At 35.5% G+C, this 21,511-nt stretch overlaps 1 protein-coding gene across 5 annotated transcripts in view; it reads right to left on the reverse strand.

Moving 5' to 3' along the window:
• The window catches only part of GOLIM4 (golgi integral membrane protein 4), a 68,910-nt gene that overhangs the window by 24,406 nt on the left and 22,993 nt on the right, over positions 1 to 21,511 (reverse strand). For all 5 annotated transcript variants that reach the window (XM_016148143.2, XM_016148142.2, XM_016148140.2 and 2 more), the window contains exons 2-4: positions 3,972 to 4,046; positions 2,716 to 2,765; positions 1,181 to 1,234 (exon numbers count right to left, since the gene is read on the reverse strand). In XM_016148143.2, the coding sequence (XP_016003629.2) occupies positions 1,181 to 1,234; positions 2,716 to 2,765; positions 3,972 to 4,046 (179 nt within the window). The remainder of the gene's footprint in view (positions 1 to 1,180; positions 1,235 to 2,715; positions 2,766 to 3,971; positions 4,047 to 21,511) is intronic.

A 21,511-nucleotide genomic window follows, 5' to 3' on the forward strand; every position in this document is an offset into this window, starting at 1 on the left:
GAAGCAGGTTTCATTTTCCTCAGGTTGCTTTTAATTTGTGCAGCTCCCCTCTATTTTCCTTACATTCCAAATGAATAGTTTGGGATTAAGGCCAAAAATAATTTTCTTCTAAATTTTTAACATCAATGGGAATAACAAGAAGTTAGAAGTTAGCATGAGAGATGGAAAAGGGAGAGATTTGGGGAAATTCTCAGGTACTCATTTTACTGTGGAAACAAGGTAAACTAATGGAAAAATTACCTCTCTGTGGATATGCTAGATTTCCTATTTCAATCTGTTGTTTTCTTAACATTTTTGATTTCCCTTCTTTGATTTTTAGCCTTCCTGACAACCCAATTTAAAGAAAAGAAAAAAAAAAAAAGCATTTCTCTTTTGGAGAAGTAATACATTGATTGTTTATTAAATTATTCTTATCTTACTGCTGATTATAATACTATGCTATAATCACAATGTAGATAAATTCTAGTTTCCTAACGCCTCACGTGAAAGAATGGTCTGCTTTAATTCGTGTATTGCTTTCTTGATAACAGAAAAAGGACTGTTGTCAACAAAAAGCACTTTCCCTACGATACAAGAGGAAAGACAATACCAAGTGAAAAGATGGGGTTTTGGAGGGGTGGAGATCATGGCACGGTTTTTCTGTGGAGCATGCTGTAATGGCACACTGCTCATCCCTAGAATGACAGAAATAATGAAGTATCTCTCTCTCTCGCCTTCCTGATACACAATAATAAATTTATCCAAGAACCAAGGAAGGAGAATCTTTAATTATAAGTTGTGTCCCTGTGGTGGATAAGAGGACACTTATTAAATATTAGTAACACGAAGGAGGTATTTTAATAGTTCTACCACCTCCAGTGTGTCTAAAATAAAAAAAAAAACCACTGTGAGAAATTAAACAAACAAAAAAAAGCCTGAAAGGATAAGAGAAGATCAAATTTAAAAATAATTTCACTAGAAAGCCTGATTTATGAGAAAATGTATAATAAAGTAAAGATGTTCTTTGTAATCAGGTGATAAATAGGATACTGCACTACAATTATGTATCATTTTTAGTCAAATATGACTTCAATATACCATATTATAATACAAATCAACTTTCTATAACTTTCCTTAATCGCTTAAAGTTACTTAGCTAATCCTTTCATTCATTCATGAAGGATAACTTTAAATTACTTACTTTCAACATCTGATGTTGCACGTTCAATGCACTATATCTACTATTGGAATCTTGCTGTAAATTGAAAAAGAAAATAGTTAACACAAAGATAAAAATCTGGCTCTTTTGCTAAATACGACTTAAAACTCTTAACAGAAGAATTTCATTTATTTCACTTGCGTAAGTGAAAATGAATTCTACACTTGAACTGGGATGTCTCTGAGGCCATTTCTTTATATAATAGCAGAAATAAAGTTCTAACATTCCCAGAAGTTTGCCAGATTTTAGTAATGAAAAAGAGGCATGGAATCACAAAATAGTAGCTTGGCAGGGCCCTCAGAGATGATTTACTTCCACTCTCATAGTCAGAAGAAGAACTGAGGCCCAGATGCACCAAGGAGCTTGTCCTGAGACGCAGTATGGCATAGAGATAATAATACATCGTGCCACATGTTCCCAAGAAGTAGGGCTAAACCAACAAGGACCAGGTCTCACAAGCTTAGCATGGCTTAAGGGAGGCAAGAAAAAAGGTGCTTTCCTTTTAACTTCACTGGGTAAGTAATTTTACATAAATTACTTTACCCCAGTGAGACCCCATTTCACAGAGTGAAAAAGAGAAAGGATAGGAAACGGGCCAGAGGCGAACATTTCCTTTGGTAGCAGAACCAGGATTACAATTTGAACCTGAGCCTACTACTGAATTCCACGTTCCAGCAGCAGATCACTGTGTTCCCGTGGGGCACCTTCACCTGTGGACCGCACACATTTCCACAGCCCTGGGCAGCTATGACCGGTCAGTACACAGCGCACCTGAAGGTTCTCTCTCCCCGTGCTGTGTTGTTCTATCTCACACGCCACACCCCTTGCTTATCCCATGGCCAGAACAAGTGTGCTCTCAATCACTGCTTTTTAATATTTTCACCACTTCTAAAATCAACTGCATTTTTGCTTCTTCACTTTATTTTATTGCTTTACTATTTTAATTTTTAAGGAAATTACATTATAAAGTGTACAACAGAGCACACAAATCTTGGTCAGGGCTTTCAAAAGCAGCAAGTAAGAGTTGAAAGCTGATAGTTTCCAAGCTGTCCAAGAAACTGACTCTTCTCAGTTTTAATACCCCAAAACATCAATGTTTTATTCAATGAATGCTTACTTTTTTTAGAGTAAGAGAAAGACTTGCTTTTCTCTAGTTGATTTGGACTTAAATTTTGTTTAATGCCAATATCATTCATTCATTCATTCATTGCACAAATGTTTTTGAATGATGGCTCCATGTCAGGTACTGTGTTACATGTTACACAGTAATGTATGTGGAAGTAGCAGTAATGTGCAAAGGCAAACCAAAACAAATATCATTTATATTATTATCATAAGCAATGGCAGGATTTAAAAGAACATTTTTTTTAAGTCTTACTCTTGGAATTTTTTGGTAGCAAAAAAAATGTATTTTAGCCTTACAATTCTAATGATCAACAGAATAAAAGATTTTACATTTCCTTCTCCTCTAAGTTTCATAAGAAAATTTAAGGAAAAAAAAAAAAAAAACAACTTACCCTTCCTTTATTTAGTGTTTCTTGTGCTTCTAACTTATAAACAAGAAAATCTAGAAAAAAAATAAGGAAATGAAGTGTAAGTTAATTTATTGTGACATTTTTAAACATCTAAAATGATAAAGGCAAAGTTTACTCAGACTTACAAAAAAAATATTCTAAGTTTAAAACAATCTACTTCGTGATCTATATACTTTATTTTGCCTTTTAAAGCTTTAGAAACAGTTGGAAAAAAACTATTATGTAATTTTTCTCTTTATAACCAAGTGATTAAAAGGACATTTATAATGTGCACTCTGTGATTAACTCTCCTTGAAATTAAAAAACACACCTAAATATTTTTTGCTATCCACTAGATGGCACAATAAAATCATTCAGGACCTGAAAAGAATTCAAGCTATTGAAACCATCTTTAATGCTTTTAAACTATATGATCCACTAGATGGCCCTATAAAATCACTGCATTTGAAGACAAGGAAAATTCAAATCCTATCAAAACATTCTAATGTTGTTAAACTTCTATTCTTTACATAAGGGTCAGTAAAATGTCCTAACCAATAATACCCTCCTATTCTCTCTTCTATCCACCAAGTTAATCAGATAGAAAACTTAACTTAAATGTCAAGATCTATCACAAAATCTGAATAAGTAAAACTATAAATTTAGGTAACATTAAATCACAAACTGTATAAAGCCTATGCTTTATTTAAAAAATTCTGATAAAAATCATACCATGGCCTAATACCTGTGCTAAATGTCAATTTTTCAAACAACCAATTGGCTGTCCAATAAAATCCTTCACAAGATAAAAACAGGTTTGGTTCATAAAAGACATTGCACAATGTGATCGATTTATCATGTTATAAACATGTATATATATGCATATATATTTCAAATTTGTCATATTCTAGACAATACATGTCGTTACTTCCTATATATCTGTATACAAAAGTTCCAAGTATTAGTAACGTGTATAATATTCAGATGAAAAGCTGTTTATTTCTGAAATAATATGTGTAGTCAACATATGAACTACTGCAAGATGGTACAAACTCAATGAAAGATTCTAAATCCAGTTTTAAGCGGGAATTATTTTATTGTGCAATGCATAGCAGATTGCTTGGTATCTCTCTGTTCACGTATAAAACTGACTTTGTGTTGATTTGAGAAATTTCTTAGCAAAAAATAGTAAAGAAAATACATGATTCTTCAAACAAGGATATGACAAAAACAAAGCACAAATTAAATTATTTATTTACCTTCCTTTGCTTTCTTGTGTTCAAGTCTTTCCTTTTGCAAGGATTTCTCTAATCTTGATCTGTGTTCATACACAACTAGGAAAAAAAAAGAGTTAAGATTGGTCTTCAAAGAATTAGAAATTCTAAAAGAAAATTAACATCAATTTTCAAAACAGGAGGATATCACAGTCTTTTTGTAATTAAAAAAAATACATATATTTACAAGTTCCACATTCTGAGGAAAAAAATAAACAATAATCTACATAATTCTGGGCTGACTTTTTCTATACTGTTTGCCCCTTTATAGAACCAAACACCTGGAAGATGCTGCCATCTTCTCTGCCAGCTCCTTTTCCTTCTCCTGTTTCTTAAATGAGAGCATCTCTGTGAGGGTCTCCATCTCTTCCTGGGCAACCACATTCACTCCTATGATTTCAACCATCATCTGCATAGCTTTTACCCGCCATGTGTGTATATTTCTAGCCTCTACCTCTTTTAGGCACTAGAAGAGCATTTCCTACCGCCTACTGGGTGTTTCCACCTACATGGCCCGTGAGTCCTGCCAAGTCAACATCTGAATCTGAATCAAGGCTGCGTGTGTCACTGCGTCAGCAACAAACCACTGGAGTGAAGGAGAAGGTGTATTTCTCCATATCAAGAAAAACATAGGTGAGAGAGCCACAGAAATGAAAGAGGGAGAGACACATTCCAAAAAAACCCTACAGAAGTGCCCACAAAAGAACAGGTTGTGTTAGCATCTGCCATGGCCAAAAGAAAACGATGGCAGAGTGATGTCACGCTTTAAGATCTTTCTGCATTTTATCATCGCTATTCAGTCTACTATGAAGAAGCCAGAATCGCCCAGTGAGTCAGAGAGAAAGAGAAGATGCGTTAGGGGGAAATACGAAGAGGCCCATCAGAACTCTCATCTCTATTAGAGGCTTCATGTCTACAGCAAACAGGAGCTGCAGGAGAGGGAGAAGCTCTACCTCTGAGTGAAAAAAATACGTATTATTACACTGGACTGGACCAGACATGGTACCTACTAAACCAAGACTGCGTTTATGGATAAAAGTTCTTAAAAGGTTGGTTTTTTTTAATTGAATAAAATTGACATGTAAGCTTGTGTAAGTTTCAGGTACTTAAAACATTTATATATTGTAACATGATTGCTAACATAGCCATATTTATCACATTACATAATTGTAATACAAGAAGATTTTTTTTTCCCCTCTGAAAGAGGACTGTCCTACATTTCATCCAGGGAAAGAAAACGCAGCCCCACAGAGTGGTTTTAACGGGCAATGAGGGGAAAGGAGGAGAGAACAAAGTAAATTTCTGATGTAGCCTTTGAATCCTGTTTGTTCAGCATTATGGTCACATATGATCTCATTCCCTGGCAAGCTAAGCCAAACCTGTCATCTATTTCTTTCATCAGTCCCTAGCTCCCCACGCCTGCCTAAGACACAATTTAATCATCAATCGCTGACTGACCATGCACAGCATACACAACTGTCCAAAATGACTGGCCATCAAAAGTGCCACAGTCACAGCAACTCCCCTCCCACACACCTGCAACAACCCCTTGCTGCACAAGGAATGCCTTGTGCCTCTTCCCACCCTTTCCCCATTGTCACAGCTGCCACTACTGCTGTCCAACTTCCAGTATGGCCATCATCTCCTAGGTCCCCCACCTTCCCACACTACATCTCCTGTCTTGTCATCCTATATAAACCTTCCATTCCTGGGACTCCATCTACGACTACCATAGCCCCTAATTCTTCTACTCACACCTCCGCTAACATCTCTGTCCAGAACTCTTCAAATGCCTGCCACCACCCAAACTAGTATGGTGTCATCCCTGATAGCATGCCAGCCCCAATCTCATCTCTTCCCTCATCCGCAGCTTCCCATTAGTCATACTATGATCCCTGCCAACCCCTTTCTCCACCCAGGCTCCTATTCTATTCCTCAGATGACCCCATTCTCCCAGTGCTATTACTATAAAAGAATCCAATACAACTCTGTGTTTACTAACCACCTACTACATACTTGGCACATTACCAGTAGAAATGCAAAATGAATAGACATGGGCCTTGGCCTGAAGAAGCTCAAGTCTAACATGGGAAATAGGTTAGGTAATTTGTAAATAATCAGAGATAAACACATTTGGCATAATGAAAGTATATTTAAGCCCAAAGAAAGACAGAGATGAGCTCCGGATGTAAAAGGGGTAAGGGAAGACTTCTCAGAGGTGGTGATCTCTTGGTTGGCTTTGAAAGTGAGGAGCAATTTGGCAGACACGGGTACCACAGAAGGAAGGTACTTCTGGAGGACATCACAGGGACAAAGCACAGAGGTATGAAACTCCACTTTCGGAGCTGTACTCCAAAAAGCTTTGTTGCAAGGAACATCTAAATTCCCCAGCTGGAAGGAAAAACACCCCCTCATCTCCAGGCTACTAGCCAAAGTTCCCACAGTCTGGGTAGAAGGACATAGGTACATAAACATGACACTTAAAAGGGAATCTTGGTGCACTAATTGGGCATATTATAGATGATTTTAGCCAACAATGTGCGTCACTTTCAAAGCAAGCAAAAGGCAAAGTAGTCGAGATCTTGCTCCAGTGGAACTGAGGTTGCTGCAAGGGGTCCTGAGGATGTCAGGACCATTAGGGGGAAACAATTACAGCCTAGAAACACCCATGGTTAAAACAAATAAACAAACAAGCAAACAAACAAACTGCATCACGGTCAAGAAGATGTATATGAGAGGACTGCTCGCCACCTATCCCCAGCTACCTCAGACTCTAGATATTAAACATTGTTGTGGAAAGGTAAGGATAGCAGGGAAAAGGTGTATCTACAAATTACAATCATTAATAATATACAGCAGCAATCACTGTAAACTCGCTATTGTAAACTCAAGTGTTGTATGGGACTCAGTAATCAGGTAATGATTATCTTTGGCCTGGAAAGCAGAAAACTCATCAGCATGATTTCATCTTCAATAAGAGTAAAGTGTCCAGTAGATTATGCCAAGTAGAGAGAGCATGTGGGGGATAGGGTGAGCGGCACTGGGTGTTTGAGGGTGGGAGATGGTGCTCCATTCTTTCTTATACTCTCCCTGAAATGCAGTCAGGAAATGTGCCAACAGCTGGTCCATAGTGTCCATTTATCATACTGAATCACACAACTGTCTTTGACAGCTTTACGCTCAATGAGAATTTACACATTCAGCATATTAATAGTAGTGTGTCCCAAGAGCTGAAAGATCCTAGGATGTACAGTTATGAACTTTCATAAATCACTAGAATAGATGCTATATGATGTCCACAAAGACGCGAACATGTTTGTGGATTACAGTCCAAATGCAAAGGTCTTGGGAAATCTGAGACATATTCATGAATATATAAAATGGCATCGATAATAGCAAGACCTAAGGCAAGAATGAAATTTGCAAATGCAGTAAAAAACAAGATGTAGTAAACAGAAATAGAGGATATATGCAGAAACCATGAATTAATTGTACTATTAAATTACTCAGAACTGGTCAAGCCATTATTATAGCATCAGCTCCTAGTTTTGATGTAATATAACTTAAGGATGCAGAGATGGCTTGAAAGTTGGAGACAATCACCCAGGAGGAATGTGAAAGGGCAGCAGTGACTGGTGGAAGGTTGAGGTGCTTGTCCTCATCAGTGCTTTGTCAGGAAAAGGAAAACCGAAAAGCAGCCCTAAATTGGAAGCTGAGGAAACCACGTTAGATAAATGAACATAAGAGTGAAAATTAATCCATAGAACTGGAAATTCTAGAAAGAAAGGGAAAGAGCCAGGTGGTAACATGATGGTTGCGAGTACAGACCGGTGTCTGAGTTCAAACCTTAGATTCATCCCTTAAGAGGCAAGTTGCTGAACTTCTTTGAATTCAGTTTCCATGTACGGTATATGGGGATAATGACAGTACCTATCTCTTTGGGTGGATGTCAGGTTTCAAGGAGTTAATATATATCAAACACTTAAAACATTGCCTGGCACAAAGTAAATGCTAGAAAAATACTAAAACATTTTTTTTCACCTATGTGCTATGATGACATAAGTACCAGAGTAGCAATTGAGTCCTTTCAACCCTACAATTAAAGTCTAATAATAACAAAGTAAAAAAATAAATATGTATATGTGTATACATATGCTTATATGTGTATATATACGTGTGTGTATATATAAATATATATATTTTTTGAAAAGGTATAAGCTCTTGATTTGTTTGCTTTCACTAAAAAAAACAATTCACTTTTTTTAAAAAAGCAAATAATCATTCCAACAGCTTGGTAGAACTCATATGCAATTTTTTGATAAGAATTGAAGGACAGTAAAACAGATCAGATACAATCTTTGTGTCCTTGTAGCTCTTCTAGAAAATTTCCCTATCAATTAAATACAGACACACACACACACACACACACACACACACACACACACACACACTCTACCTGTAATTCTTTTAAAATGCATTCTCCAGGCTTTTGAGCTAGTGATTTATCTAGATAGGTCTACTGTTTTGCTTAGAAGGGGGATTGCTAATCAATCCTTGTCACCTATCTCTATTTTTCTATTTATACTCTCAAGTCAAGGGCATCAGTCAAGATGAACTAATACTGCAAGAACCTTTGCAACAAAAAATAGCATATAATGAATATTCTCACAACACCAAACCAGGTTAAAGAAATATAAGTAAAATAAATAAATAAGTAATAGTGGTTCAATCTCGGCATTTAAAATCTCTAACGCAGAATAACATTAAGGGATAGATTTTGAATCACAAGAACTCATGAGAAAAAGAGGAAAATCCGTAATACTCATGATCTACCCTGCCTACTGAAAAGAAGTTTAATATTTTCCATGCAGTTGAGAATGGAAAGAGGTTTTGATTCCACCTTTAAGCACTCAAGAGTTTAAAAACATGTCAGCTCCCTATAGCAATTTTCCACTTTAACTCTGACTTCCATCTGACAGTCACAAGAGAAATTAGCTGTATACATCCACTTATGGGCAAAATATATATATCCATGACATTTGGGGCCAAACTGCTCCAATTCAGAATTAGAAAGTAACTCTCTAAAATTAGACAGAAAACATTGCTAAGTGTTTTAACACCTTAAACAAAGACAGGACAATGTTTTTTTGGCAAAAGCAACAGCCCATGAAATTTTGCTTTCAGCCCTGATAATAATGTAAAGTTTTATCTTTATTTAAAAAAAGAAAAGAAAAAGCTGAGGCTTGCTATGAAAGCCACACAAGTCAACCTGTGAAAATATTAACATTTGCAGGTATCTCTATCATTTTACATATAATAAAAATAAAAATGAACATATAATAAAAATAAAGCACAAATGAAATTTGTGCTTTTGGTAATTATCGATGAAGAGTTTTAAGTCAGACGGTAAGAGCAATGACAAAAAAGGAAAATAAATAAAATCAAAATAGTTCCCCAAACATAGTACTTATGAGGTTTGTTTTGATTTTGATGCCTAAAATCGTAGATATTTAGTATAGTCTTTAAAAACAGCTCTCGGTTGTGGTTCTAACCTGCTAGAAGTGGGGTGAAGGCCAGCCACTCACCCACCCCCCTCCTCTGGAGAACGACTTGGTCTTTAACATAGACATCGTAGATACAGTTTTCAAATTATCTTTCCTTCCTTGTTTCATAGTTTGACCTCATGAAAACTCTGTGAAAAAATGCAGAACTCCTTAGAAAACAACCCACATAAAACAACTAAGTAAAAGAAAATAGAAGGGGTACAAATAATAGTATCATTTTGAGGAGCTCACTGAATCCTTCCTCCAGCCCCTGTGAGCAGGTAGGCAACGGCTTCCCGAAGGCTGTCTTCAGTGTCTCCCCCGGACTCTTTCCTAGAGTTCTGCATCCATCTTTATAACCTCTTACAGATAACTGCTTAAACATTAAGTCTGACTTTTACTTCTCACTCAATCCCAGTTGTACATCTTCCAGTACAATTCAACCTTTCCAGTCTGCTTGACAATTTATAGCTGAATTTAATTATTAATTAACCTTTTCTTATGGTTAACTCCCTTTACTAAATTACATATTCACGTTCTAAGACCGGGGGGCAAAACCCTCCAATGACTTCTCATTACAGAGTGGAACCCAAAGCCCTCTCATGGCTTCACCTGATCACCCTGCTCTAGACACAGCAGTCCCCTTGTTATTCCCTGAACAAGCCACTTTCACCTCAGTACCTTGTAGTGTCTCTTCCTAGTGCTTCCACTGTAACTTCTCCATGTACCTGCACAAGTCGCTCCCTCACTTCCCTCAGATCTTGACTAGAAAGATAATTTCTCAACAAGTCCTTGCCTGGACAACCGAACTAAAATAGCAACCTGCTTTCCACTCTCAATGACTCCAGTCTCCTTTTCTACTTTTTCTCCTTAGCGCTTAAGACTCTACAGTATTTTTTACTTATATGTCTTATTTACTGTTTTTCTATCCCACTAGAATATGAGCTCAGTCAGGGCAAGAATTTCTGGTTTGTTTTATCTCACCATTGTATCCCTGGTAAAGTGACTGTAAGCATTCAATGGATAAGGAATACATGAATGAACAAATGAATAAACTGTATGTGCCTTAAAGGCGAGGACTGGCTATCTCCTTTTTCCTTCTCTTCTATATCCCAAATCCTCACTGCCATTTCAGTCCCAATCCCCTTCCTAATATCTGGTGGTACTCAATAACACTTGTTACATGAATGGGTACATTTAAAAAATCTCATTTTTTTCCTCATTTGCCTCCCATCCTTTACGTCTCCAGCATTTTTAAACTGAATTTCCACATTTGTTGGCTCATTAGTACTCACATATCCCAAAAAATAAACAGGTGACAGAATAGAGATTAAATATAAATGTATCTGTTGATATACAGGCTCATAAGATTAGCATTAGTTAAATAACGGCCCTGAAATATAGACACTTTCGGGATGCTGAGAGAGAAAAGAACAGTCTAATTAGGTATTTTTCTATCACTTGACAATTGAAATATTTTTTTACTGCACAATAAAGTTCCTATAATAGTTCACACAAATGTCTATTTTTAAGTTTTCTATGCGTACAGTTGACAAAGTCATTTAAATGGAAATTTTAACCATGATCTGAATTGGTGCTTAACTGTCTTTTCTATTTTGGATAAAACTATACCAAGACTTTCCCTCATGACATCATCTAATTGAGATTTGGCTTTTTCAAACAAGTATTATATTAGCTGACTATATTTCTTCATATGAGTTTTCTTTTTGGCATTCTTTCAAGCCAAGCGGTGAGCCACTAATAATCATTATTATTAAATGAAATCTATTCACTCCTCATGAAAGGATTCTTCTCTTAGCTGCTCAGAACTATTATATTACAACTCGGCAGTGTTCCAGGCACCCTGGGAGATGCTAAAGTGTAGGATTTACTCTTCTGAAAAGCTTATAATCAATAAATTCAAGTTGCTAGAAAAGGCTAAGACAAGGAAAAAGGTAAGAAGACAGAGATCACTAAAGGTTAGATGAGCAGGGGTGACATAATGACCTGCTGAGTCAGTAGATTTTTAAACACAATTTCTTTGTACACTGAGAAAAAACAATCCTCCTGTCCCATAAAAATGTTGTACTCTACAAAATTACATGTAAAAGTATATTCATGTGTGTATGCGTGTGTGTGTATACACACACACACATACACACATGCACACATAATAGAAACTTAAAAACTTACAGTAATAGAAGCAAAAGTGCTGTACAGAGTATATTTATATACCTCAAAAGTACTGTACAGAGTATATTTATATACCTCTAATTTTAGAGTAATAGAAGCAAAAGTGCTGTACAGAGTATATTTATATACCTCAAAAGTACTGTACAGAGTATATTTATATACCTCTAATTTTAGAGGTATATAAATATACTCTGTACAGTACTATTCTTCTTATCTAGCAGTCAGATTTCATCTGAACTCCATCACAGTATTTTAGGAAATAATGCATGTGAAAGAGAGAAAGAGGGTTAGATTTCTGGTCACCCAAAATTGATCTAAGGATATATAAGAATGCCCTTGAGATGAGCTAGAATGTCCAAAAGACACTGGTTTTATAATGGGACTATGAATTTATGCATATACTTGTAAAACTAGATGTGCCTGAACCAAATATAAAAGACATTCAATTTTCATAAGTTATCTAATAATGCCAGCAATGAGGAAATGACCTAAAATCTAGTAATTGAGTATGAACTCCTAAGAGGAGCGCGTACATTGTATAAACTTGTTATCCAGAGATACCCACCAGCAGGGCAGAATGAGCTGGGCTACACCTGGCTTTTCCTTCAAATCAATGCAGAAGTCCACAAGTCCCATATTCATCCAAACTCCCAATGTCGTTTTCGATTCAAAATGTCTAAATATGAAACATATCTTGGAAGACGTTTCATAAAAATCTGGCTGATAAAAAGATATTATATAAGATCTTTTATGCATTGCATCCTGAATATTAAATAAATCAAACAAATATTAATTGAACAGTTACCATGTGCCAGGCACTGCTCTGAAATTTGGGAATACGTCGTGAGCACAACAGTACAAAAAAAAAATCTCTACCTTTGGGAGCTCATATTCCAGCAGAGAGAGAGCAACGATAATAAACCTAATTAATAGTATATTAGAAGTTAGTGAGTGCCATGGGGAGGGAGGAAGGAGCAAGATGAGATTGGATTGTTGGGAAAGATGGGTCAGACCTCATTTTTAAACAGTGTAGTCAAAGCAGGACTAACTGAAAAGTCATTTGAACCAAGACTTGAAAAAAATTAAAGAGTATTACAGACCTCTGGGGTCTTCCCTTCTACTAGAAGGAACAGGCAATGCAAAAGCCCTGGCTGCAAGAATATTGGAAGTGTTCTAACAACAGCAGGAGGCCAGTGTTACTGAGAGCGAGCCCGGAAGGTCAAAGGGTAAAGGTGGAGAAGGGGGCAGATTGCGATGGGCCTTCCAGAACCTAGTGACATCTAGATTTTACTCTGAGAGAAATGTGGAGCCACTGGAGTGTTCTGAGAAGGAACATGTAATGTTGACTTAGAGTTTAAAATAATGATCACTCTGACAGCAGTGGGCAAGATGCAGTCACGGAAACCAGTCAGTAGCAAGCTTCTGCAGAAATCTGGGCCTGAGGTATTGATAAACAGGGTCAGTGTGCAAGCTCTGGCAGATTCTGCATTTACACTGAAGATGAAACCAGTGTGTGTTATCAGCTGAGACTAGATGGGAAAGGCCGCTGGCGCTGGCGGAATAGGTTTGTGAGGAGGATTAGGAATAAGCATTTGCTGATAGCAGAGTATTTACTCAGCCTGTGGGAGTGAAGATAGACTCCCAGGGCTGACATCTGTGTGGATGTTAAAAGATGACAATGGAGGAAGGACAGAGAAAAATCTAGACTGTGGAGCAAGAACATGTTAAGAGTCATAGGTCAGAAAAGAAAACAACCTGTTGGTGGCATTTCTCACACTTCTCTGAAGATGGGAATAACCAGGAGAGCTGGTTACAGCACAGACCCCTTGGTCCACCCTGAAGCTACTCAACCAGAACTTCCAGGGAAGAGGTCTGATTATCGGAATATTTAGCAAGTGTGCCCCACTCACTCTCCATGAACTTTTATGAGTTCTGGAAACACTACATTTAGTTACGGTTCATAGGAAGGTGGGTAATCAGGGTGGGGGAGACAATAATGAGATAGGGCTGCAAAGGATGTGACCAGATCGATATGGTTGTAAAAAAATAACTTTATGGGTCAACGGACGATAGAGAATTCAAGAGGGCAGAGGTTGATAGATTAGTTAAGAGGTCCCTGTGATAACCTAAAATAAAATAACATGAAGGTTAAACTTCCATTTTGCCTGGATATGAGATAACAGTTTTGCTAATAAAAATCCAATAAAAAAGTTATTTTTTCCACCTGAAATGTACAAAATTTTAAGGAAGTGCAAAAGAGTGGGAAGTGAAAAAGAATATGAGTAGGCACTTAAAGATATCCTAATGACAAATATATGAGAAAGCGGTCAAGAAAATTAGTCACCAGGGAAATCAAATGATGTCCTAATGCAATACCAATATTCTTCCATCAAAATGGCTAAGGGAAAAAAGACAGGAAACACCAAGAGGAGGCAAGAATCCGGAGGAAGGAACTCTCCTCTTTGCTGATGGATGTGTAAATTGGGACAACCATTTTAGAGAACTGTTTGACAGGTTCTGCCAGAGCTGATGAAGGCATGCCTTGTGGCCTATAAATCCCACCCCAAGAAAATGCTTGTCATTTAGTCACCAGAAGTCATATAGGAAAATCCTAAGAGCAGCACTATTCATAATAGCCCCCAACTGGAAACAACACAGGCTTCTATCATAGTAGAAGGGATGAGCTGTGGTTGTTCGAAAAAAAATGAAATCTACGTAACTATGTCAAAAAACTAAATGTAACGAACATAGGTAAGTTCCCCAAATATAGAGAAAAGAGGCCAGCCGACAAAGTGGTAATTACGGAATAATTCTATTTATGAAAAGTTCAAAACAAGCAAAACTAATCTGTGATGCTAGAAGACAGGAAACTATTCACACTTCATGCACATGGCAGTGGGAGGCAGGCAGGCGAGGACTGGCAGGGAGCAAGAGGGAGCATTTTCGTGCCGGTGATGTTCTGATTCTTGGTCTCCACTGTGTGCTTTGTGAAAATTCCCTGAGCTATATATTTGTGATTTATGTATTTTTCTAAATGTACAATTGTTTATGAGATCATGGTATTCGTTATTTTCAGTTATATAAGTGAAATATAACATAAAACTTAAATATACTTTTTTCTCCATCCACGTCTCAATTTGATTCAAACACTTAACATGCATGTCTGATATCTCTGTGTGTATCATCTCAGGTCAGTTTTCAGTCCTATGACTATTTTCTGAAGCATATCCATCTTCACTGGAAATATAGCCCTTGTGGAATCTTTGATGCCATCACTAGAAATGTCCTAAGCTATAGATATTTGGTAAAAGTTAAGATAGCTTACTTTTTATTTGGCCTGTAGGTGCATATTTATACTTTCTATAATCCTAATTCCTGACAGTATGGGGGTGTTTTTTGTTTTGTATTGGTTTTTTGGTAAAAATGTTTGTTTGTAATGACATTTTACATTTTGCAATTATGAGAATACATTCCAGGAATTAAATACCCACACTATTTTAAAGGCTACTGCATCCTTTGAAAAAAAAAAATTGTCAGGAGCCCTCCATAAATATCTAACCACATTAAACAAGGTCATTTTGGGCTAATGTGTCTTCCTCACACAGTGCTCTGCTGTTTAAAATAAAGCAGTTTGGAAAGCACCCAGTAATAACAGAGGCTTTGTACTGACGCCAATATAACAAGACCTCCTCTTTTCTGAGGGGTAATTTTGCAGAACGAAGGGAACTTTGCTTCATAATATTCAAGGATACGCAGTGATCATTGACAGAGGGAGAGGAATGCATACATGCAAATAAATTTATGAAATAAAATCAAAATGCCTGAGTGACTAATTCAAAGTGCACTACGAAAGTGGGTCCAAGGGTGCTGCAATTATTTCTGGCTTAGGCTACTGTGTGAAAGGTGGACCGAGGAGGATGGGGTGGGGAGTACATCACGCCTCTCATGTCAGACATGTTTAATGTTTGATAGAGATATACAGATAGCACAGAGAAGGGTAAAGAGTAATCTAAGAAACACCCAAGTTTCTAGTAGCTAGAAGGTCACTACTGAAGTCTGTTTCGCCATCTTTCATAAGCCTAAGAACTAACACAGGGGCCCCTCTGAGGTCAACCCCAGCCAACTCTCCTCAGCCACTTACTCCTAAACTTTCTGTACCACCACCACACTTACAGTTACCGCTGAAGGAACTTAAAAAGATGAGAAACTGTGGCGATAAGGTCGATACGGGATGTTTAAAACCTGCTTCACCAGTTTGAAATTCTTAGTGATATCCTCTATTCTCTTTTCATTCTGGATATTTTAAGCCCTCCTTTGCGATAAGAGTATAAAGTATAATTCTTTTCTTTCCACACATTTGCTAACAAAAATATTTTCCTGATGGTCTGTTAAGAATACCATATGTGACTCTAAACAGGACTATGCCCTGCATTGAGAAACTGGGCATTGCACAATTGTGGGAGGGATATAAAATGTAATTTTCATCACTAATTACTGCCCAGCATGTAACAGCACTTAAAAGTAGGAGGCTGAGATCACTGAGACCCTCACAGGTCAAAGAAAAGCATTATCCTTTCTTCATTAAGAAATGGCACACTACTTATCAGGACATGTGGGTTTTCAGGCGATAGTGGGAGGCGTTTGAAGATGATGTGACATGAGGAGGATACTGATTTTGTGAAAGCTTGTTCTGGTGAATAGGCCTGGAGAGACTTCCATCACACTGGTCTGTATCATGGAAATATAGTCAGTCACCTGTCACATGGCACCCAACACTCGAGATTAGCGTGTGTCCTCACTGGGGTTCCAGGTGGCCACAGGGATATTTCTACTCAGCTTTTTTCTAATATTTTAAGTATAGATTTGTCATTTCTACTACATGTGGATTAGTTATGAGAGAGTAGGTCTCTCTGCTATCCATGCACATTGTCACCAAGCCTTGAGTCTGGTACAAAGTAGGCACCTGCTAAATGTTTATTAAATCACTAAACCATACAAATAAATGAATAATATCCAGCATGTGATATACAATGTACTCTTCATACCAACTATTTCATACAATTTATATACAGAAAGTGTCATTGGTTACATATCAAGACAGATTTCCAAGAGGCTAGTTTTAAGAAACTTTAAATTTTATACAAGCTGAATTACAGTAATATAAGCAAAAGAATTCATCAGTAACCTCTAAAGTTTCTCTTTGAAAGGCTGACACAATATACATTTTTTTAATGAACAAACCTGCATGGGGATTTTTGAAAACACAGTAAAATCAATAAACAGTCCAGATCAGTCCAGATCTGTAGAAAGGTAGATGACTGGATGCTAAAAGAAAGAAAAATCTTTGATGATATCAGCATTCTAATTAGAGTTAGACTTCTGACCTTTCTTTTCGACCCCATTGCATAGTTAGAATTCCGATAAAATCCATTGAAAATAACTTAAAGAGGACTGAGATGGATTAGCCTAGAAGAAAAAAAAAAAAGATAGGAAAAAAAACGAAAAGAAACAGACAGACCGACAAAGAAGTAGACCAAAAGAGATGGGGACCAAGTGATAATATTTAATGAGGATTTTTCGAGTAATCTAGGGAACATAAAACTGGCCTCAGCCAAGATTCGAGCTCCACACTGCCTGACATGAACTAGTTCTGAGCTCACAATTAAGAAACTTCACCTGTTTCTTCAGCAATAAAATAAAGTAGTTGGACAGTGAGTCACCGCGGTCCTTCCAATGCTAAAATTCTAAATATACATATTTACAGTGAAGGAGAGTCGTGACATGGCAATACATAAATACTTTCAAATTGATTTTGAAAATTTACAATGACTTGAATTTGGATAAGAGAGGAAAGATTCAGTTTAGCAAAATGCTGGGAAAGGCTCTAAATTTTTTAGAAAAAAAATTTTTGACAAAGGAATGTTATTTTGGATTTACCTGTCACCTATGATTTTCACTAACTTGAAAACTATTATATATAAACTAAGACCTTGTGTCAAATTAAGATGTCCTAGAATAGGGTTCCTTTTCTATAGGTATGACTGTAAAAATACAAAAATACAATATCCTTTTCTGACATTGAATGAACAATAAAAGCAGTAAAGTGCACACAAATACAACTGCTACTCGTCATAAATGGGGTCTAAGGAGTATGCTCACTCATTTTTTTCCTCTACTTAATAATAAATGAGTTTCAATTTTCTTTTCCCATAATAATTCTTCCACATACTGGGAAATAACCAAGCATATCTGGTAGATAGCCTGGACACAGGAGTGGGAGAATGTCAGTGTTAGGTGTTCCTTTGCAGTAAGCAGATTTCTGCGTATATCTACTTGTATATAACTGCAGGAAACAGGTCATGTGGAATAGACTAAAGGCTAAAAGTCCAGAGATTTGGGTTTCATTTTTAACCTAAAAAGTATTTAATGACATATTTTCATCATTGGTAAAATAAAATGGCTTACCAAATGATTTCTTAAGGCCTCTTCCAGATCTAAACTTCTTTGATTCTCTGCATGATCTGGATGTTTAAGATCTTAGCATGTTATAGTGATGTTTAGAAAGAATGTTGGCCTAACTAGAATAAAGGGATCCATTAGGGTTATACAAGAGGATAACAAGAGAAGGGGCAACATCTTTTCAGCTACAGAGCTCAAGTCCTTTTCTTCCGCAAAATATCTGAAAATGATTAAAATTATTTTGACAGCTGCAAATAATTGGGGGGGATGAAAACAGGAAGTTTTCGGCATAGAATATTTACAGTAATTTGGACATGAGTACCTGATGTTTATTGTTAAACTACATATATTATCAGGCGATAAGAAATAAAATTAATTATAACCATAGTTTAAAACAAGATTCATTAGCATACTAGACACTTGACCTCTGATTTTGTTATTATCCCCATTAACAATGTGTATGTCAGAATTTCTCAGGAAGAGCAAGCAGTGATTTCATTAAAGATCTTGGTTCTATTCTTTATCACCTTGTAGATAAATCTGTCACTAAGAGATTAAATATATTTGTAGATGAGTGTTTATATATTCAGGTAAAGATTATCCTGTAAGATTCGTTTTGGTTGCAATCATAATAAACCATGCTTTTATAGTCCTTTACAGTTTATATACAAAAACCTTTTACATCGAATTTACATGTAATTTGTGGGTGAGCAAGGTGCTAATTAGAAATTACTACTATCTATTCAATAGATGATCTAAGTGACTTTTCTTGAGCCATTATCTCACCTTACATGCACAGTATTTTTAAAACAGAGCTATTTAAGAAGCATTAAGCTTTCTGGTGATTTAGTATGGTCTTATTCCATTATTCTGAATTTCTGAAGTTATTTCATAAGAAAAAGGAATCTACTTATTATGGTAATTTTGTGTCATTCAAGAGAAAGAGGTTATTATCTTTAAATTTACCTTTAAATAGTTTATACAACATAGACTCCTCATAAAGCTGTAGGATTACAAATATATAGGTAAAAAAAAAAAAGGTTTTTTTAAAAAATAATTACTGCTGAATTATCACAGGAGAATTGGGATAATATTTAGTTAATATTCATGTGTGGTTCTTTAATCTTTAGAATCTTGAGAACACACTAGGCAAATTTTTAAAAATATTTTAAAGAACCTACTTTTAAGTGCACTTTTAATGAAGATAATTTTGTGGAGACTTTATTACATATTCAATGATGAATAAAAACTGCAGTACTTACAAGAAGCCTATCCCTTTAACATCATGAATTCATTAATTGAGAAATCTAGACATTAATCCAAAGCAATAAACCTAGGAATACATATTAAGCAGTTACCTAAATAAATACAGAATTAGTAATATATGCAGACAAAGAAAAAAACAGAACTAAGTAGTCATTAGCTTTTCTTCCAAGGCAATCAATACACACATGACATAAAAATATCAAAAATAAACAAAAACCCTCTGATCTAAATAAACATAGTTGGCAAGGTCCTAACAGAACTCAGTAAATCATACCCATACTAAATGCATCAGAAAACACACAGCCATTTGAGAAATTTTTAAAAGAATCATAAAAAAATATCCTTAAAGGCAGAAAGGACATTTCTACATTATCGATATGCAAAATATGTATATTTATCTAAGGTGCAAAACTTGACTATTTCCATAATCTTGTCTTTCAGTTTTGTGTATCAAAAGAGAACATAAATAAAATCTAACAAGAGTATAGTAATATTTTCTGTCCTGGTATTTCACTAAAAATATACAAAAATAATTTTACAGTTTTTAACTTCAGAACTAAGAAATAAAGGATGCTATGAGCTTAATTTTTAATTCTGAATTTAAATGAGCTTATAAAATACCGCTATATATGATATAAATCTGATGAAATATATATCTGATAATACTGCATTATGGAAGTGAAATAATTTTTACAAGATTTTTCTTCCAAAGTCAGTAATCAGGAATTAGTCTATGTAAGATAAAACAAATATTGATAACCCATGGACACATTTTCATGTTAGGCTTACATTTCTTACTGTGATGAAAAAACTAAAAACAAAGCAACAAAAAATTACTGTGATTGAAACTGTTCCTTCAAAACTCTAAGGAAGAAAATTAAAAGGAAAAAAAATCTCTTAAAATCTGGCTTCTGAATGGTGCTATTTTTCAGACCATTTTTTCCCATTAATTCTGAAAGGAGATATGTGATTTACTATTTATATATCAACTTCTTGTAGAATAAAAAAAATCCTTTAAAAAAGTTATTTTTTTTCTTCATATTCAATACAATACTGCAATGATGATTAAGGACTTTTTTTTTTTCTTTTTTTCTTTTTTTAAATCATAAAAGGAAACTTCTTTTCTGGCTTTTCCTCCATCTTTTATGTGATTGCTTTAAAACTGAAAATGGAAAAAAGAATACATAAAGCAAAACACCAACTTAAACAGGTTTTTAAATATTAAGTAGGTTCAAAAAAGTAATACACATCCATTTGCCTTTATTTTGTACATAAAGACTAGATTTAACACTAAAATTTTACAGTGATTGCTCTGGTTGTTGAAATTATACTTGACTTTTTACTTTTGTGTCATAAAACTCTTCTGCACTTTTTAAATTTCTACACAAATATTACTTTTAAGTCTATATCATATTAATTAATTATGCTGATGCTCATTTCACTATAATTAAGTAAATTTGTTTTTGTACTCAAGTGCAAGAAGAGAAAGATCGAAATCTATTGATAAGGCCAGTTCGCAGCCCAAGAGAATTTCCTTGGGAGAGAACTAAAGTTTCCAACGATGGCCATTCCTACTAGTGAAGTAAAGCAATTAATACAGTTTTGAAGGCTTGTCAGTAATATAACTTGAAACAAAAAAATTTTCCCTAATAAATTTTTATGATTTCCTTTCTTTTTTCCAGAAGAAAAAACTTGGCACAGAGCTATCCATACAAACTCTTAATTCAATGAGTTTAAATAGAGACCAGAAACCACATGGATGGGGAAGATAATGTTTTCTATTTAAAGCTAACAACTAAATTCACCAGAATATTCCATTTTCCAACTATTTCACTTAATTGAGTTTTGTTTTGATATTCAGTCTCTGAATAAAATGAATTAACAATGGAAACATCAGACTTTCAAAGATCACAATCCAAAATATAATTGGCGAGAGAAATAAAAATGCCTGTTAAAAAAAATCATGTTTTATAATATGTTAAAACTTTCCTCAATGGAGATTTTAAAAGAGTATCATTAGAGTTTTATGCCATCTCTATTTTTATTTTCTAAGATAGTGTTATA

Source organism: Rousettus aegyptiacus, unplaced genomic scaffold (assembly GCF_014176215.1).
Source record: "Rousettus aegyptiacus isolate mRouAeg1 unplaced genomic scaffold, mRouAeg1.p scaffold_m13_p_4, whole genome shotgun sequence".
NCBI classification, from domain to species: Eukaryota; Metazoa; Chordata; class Mammalia; order Chiroptera; family Pteropodidae; genus Rousettus; species Rousettus aegyptiacus.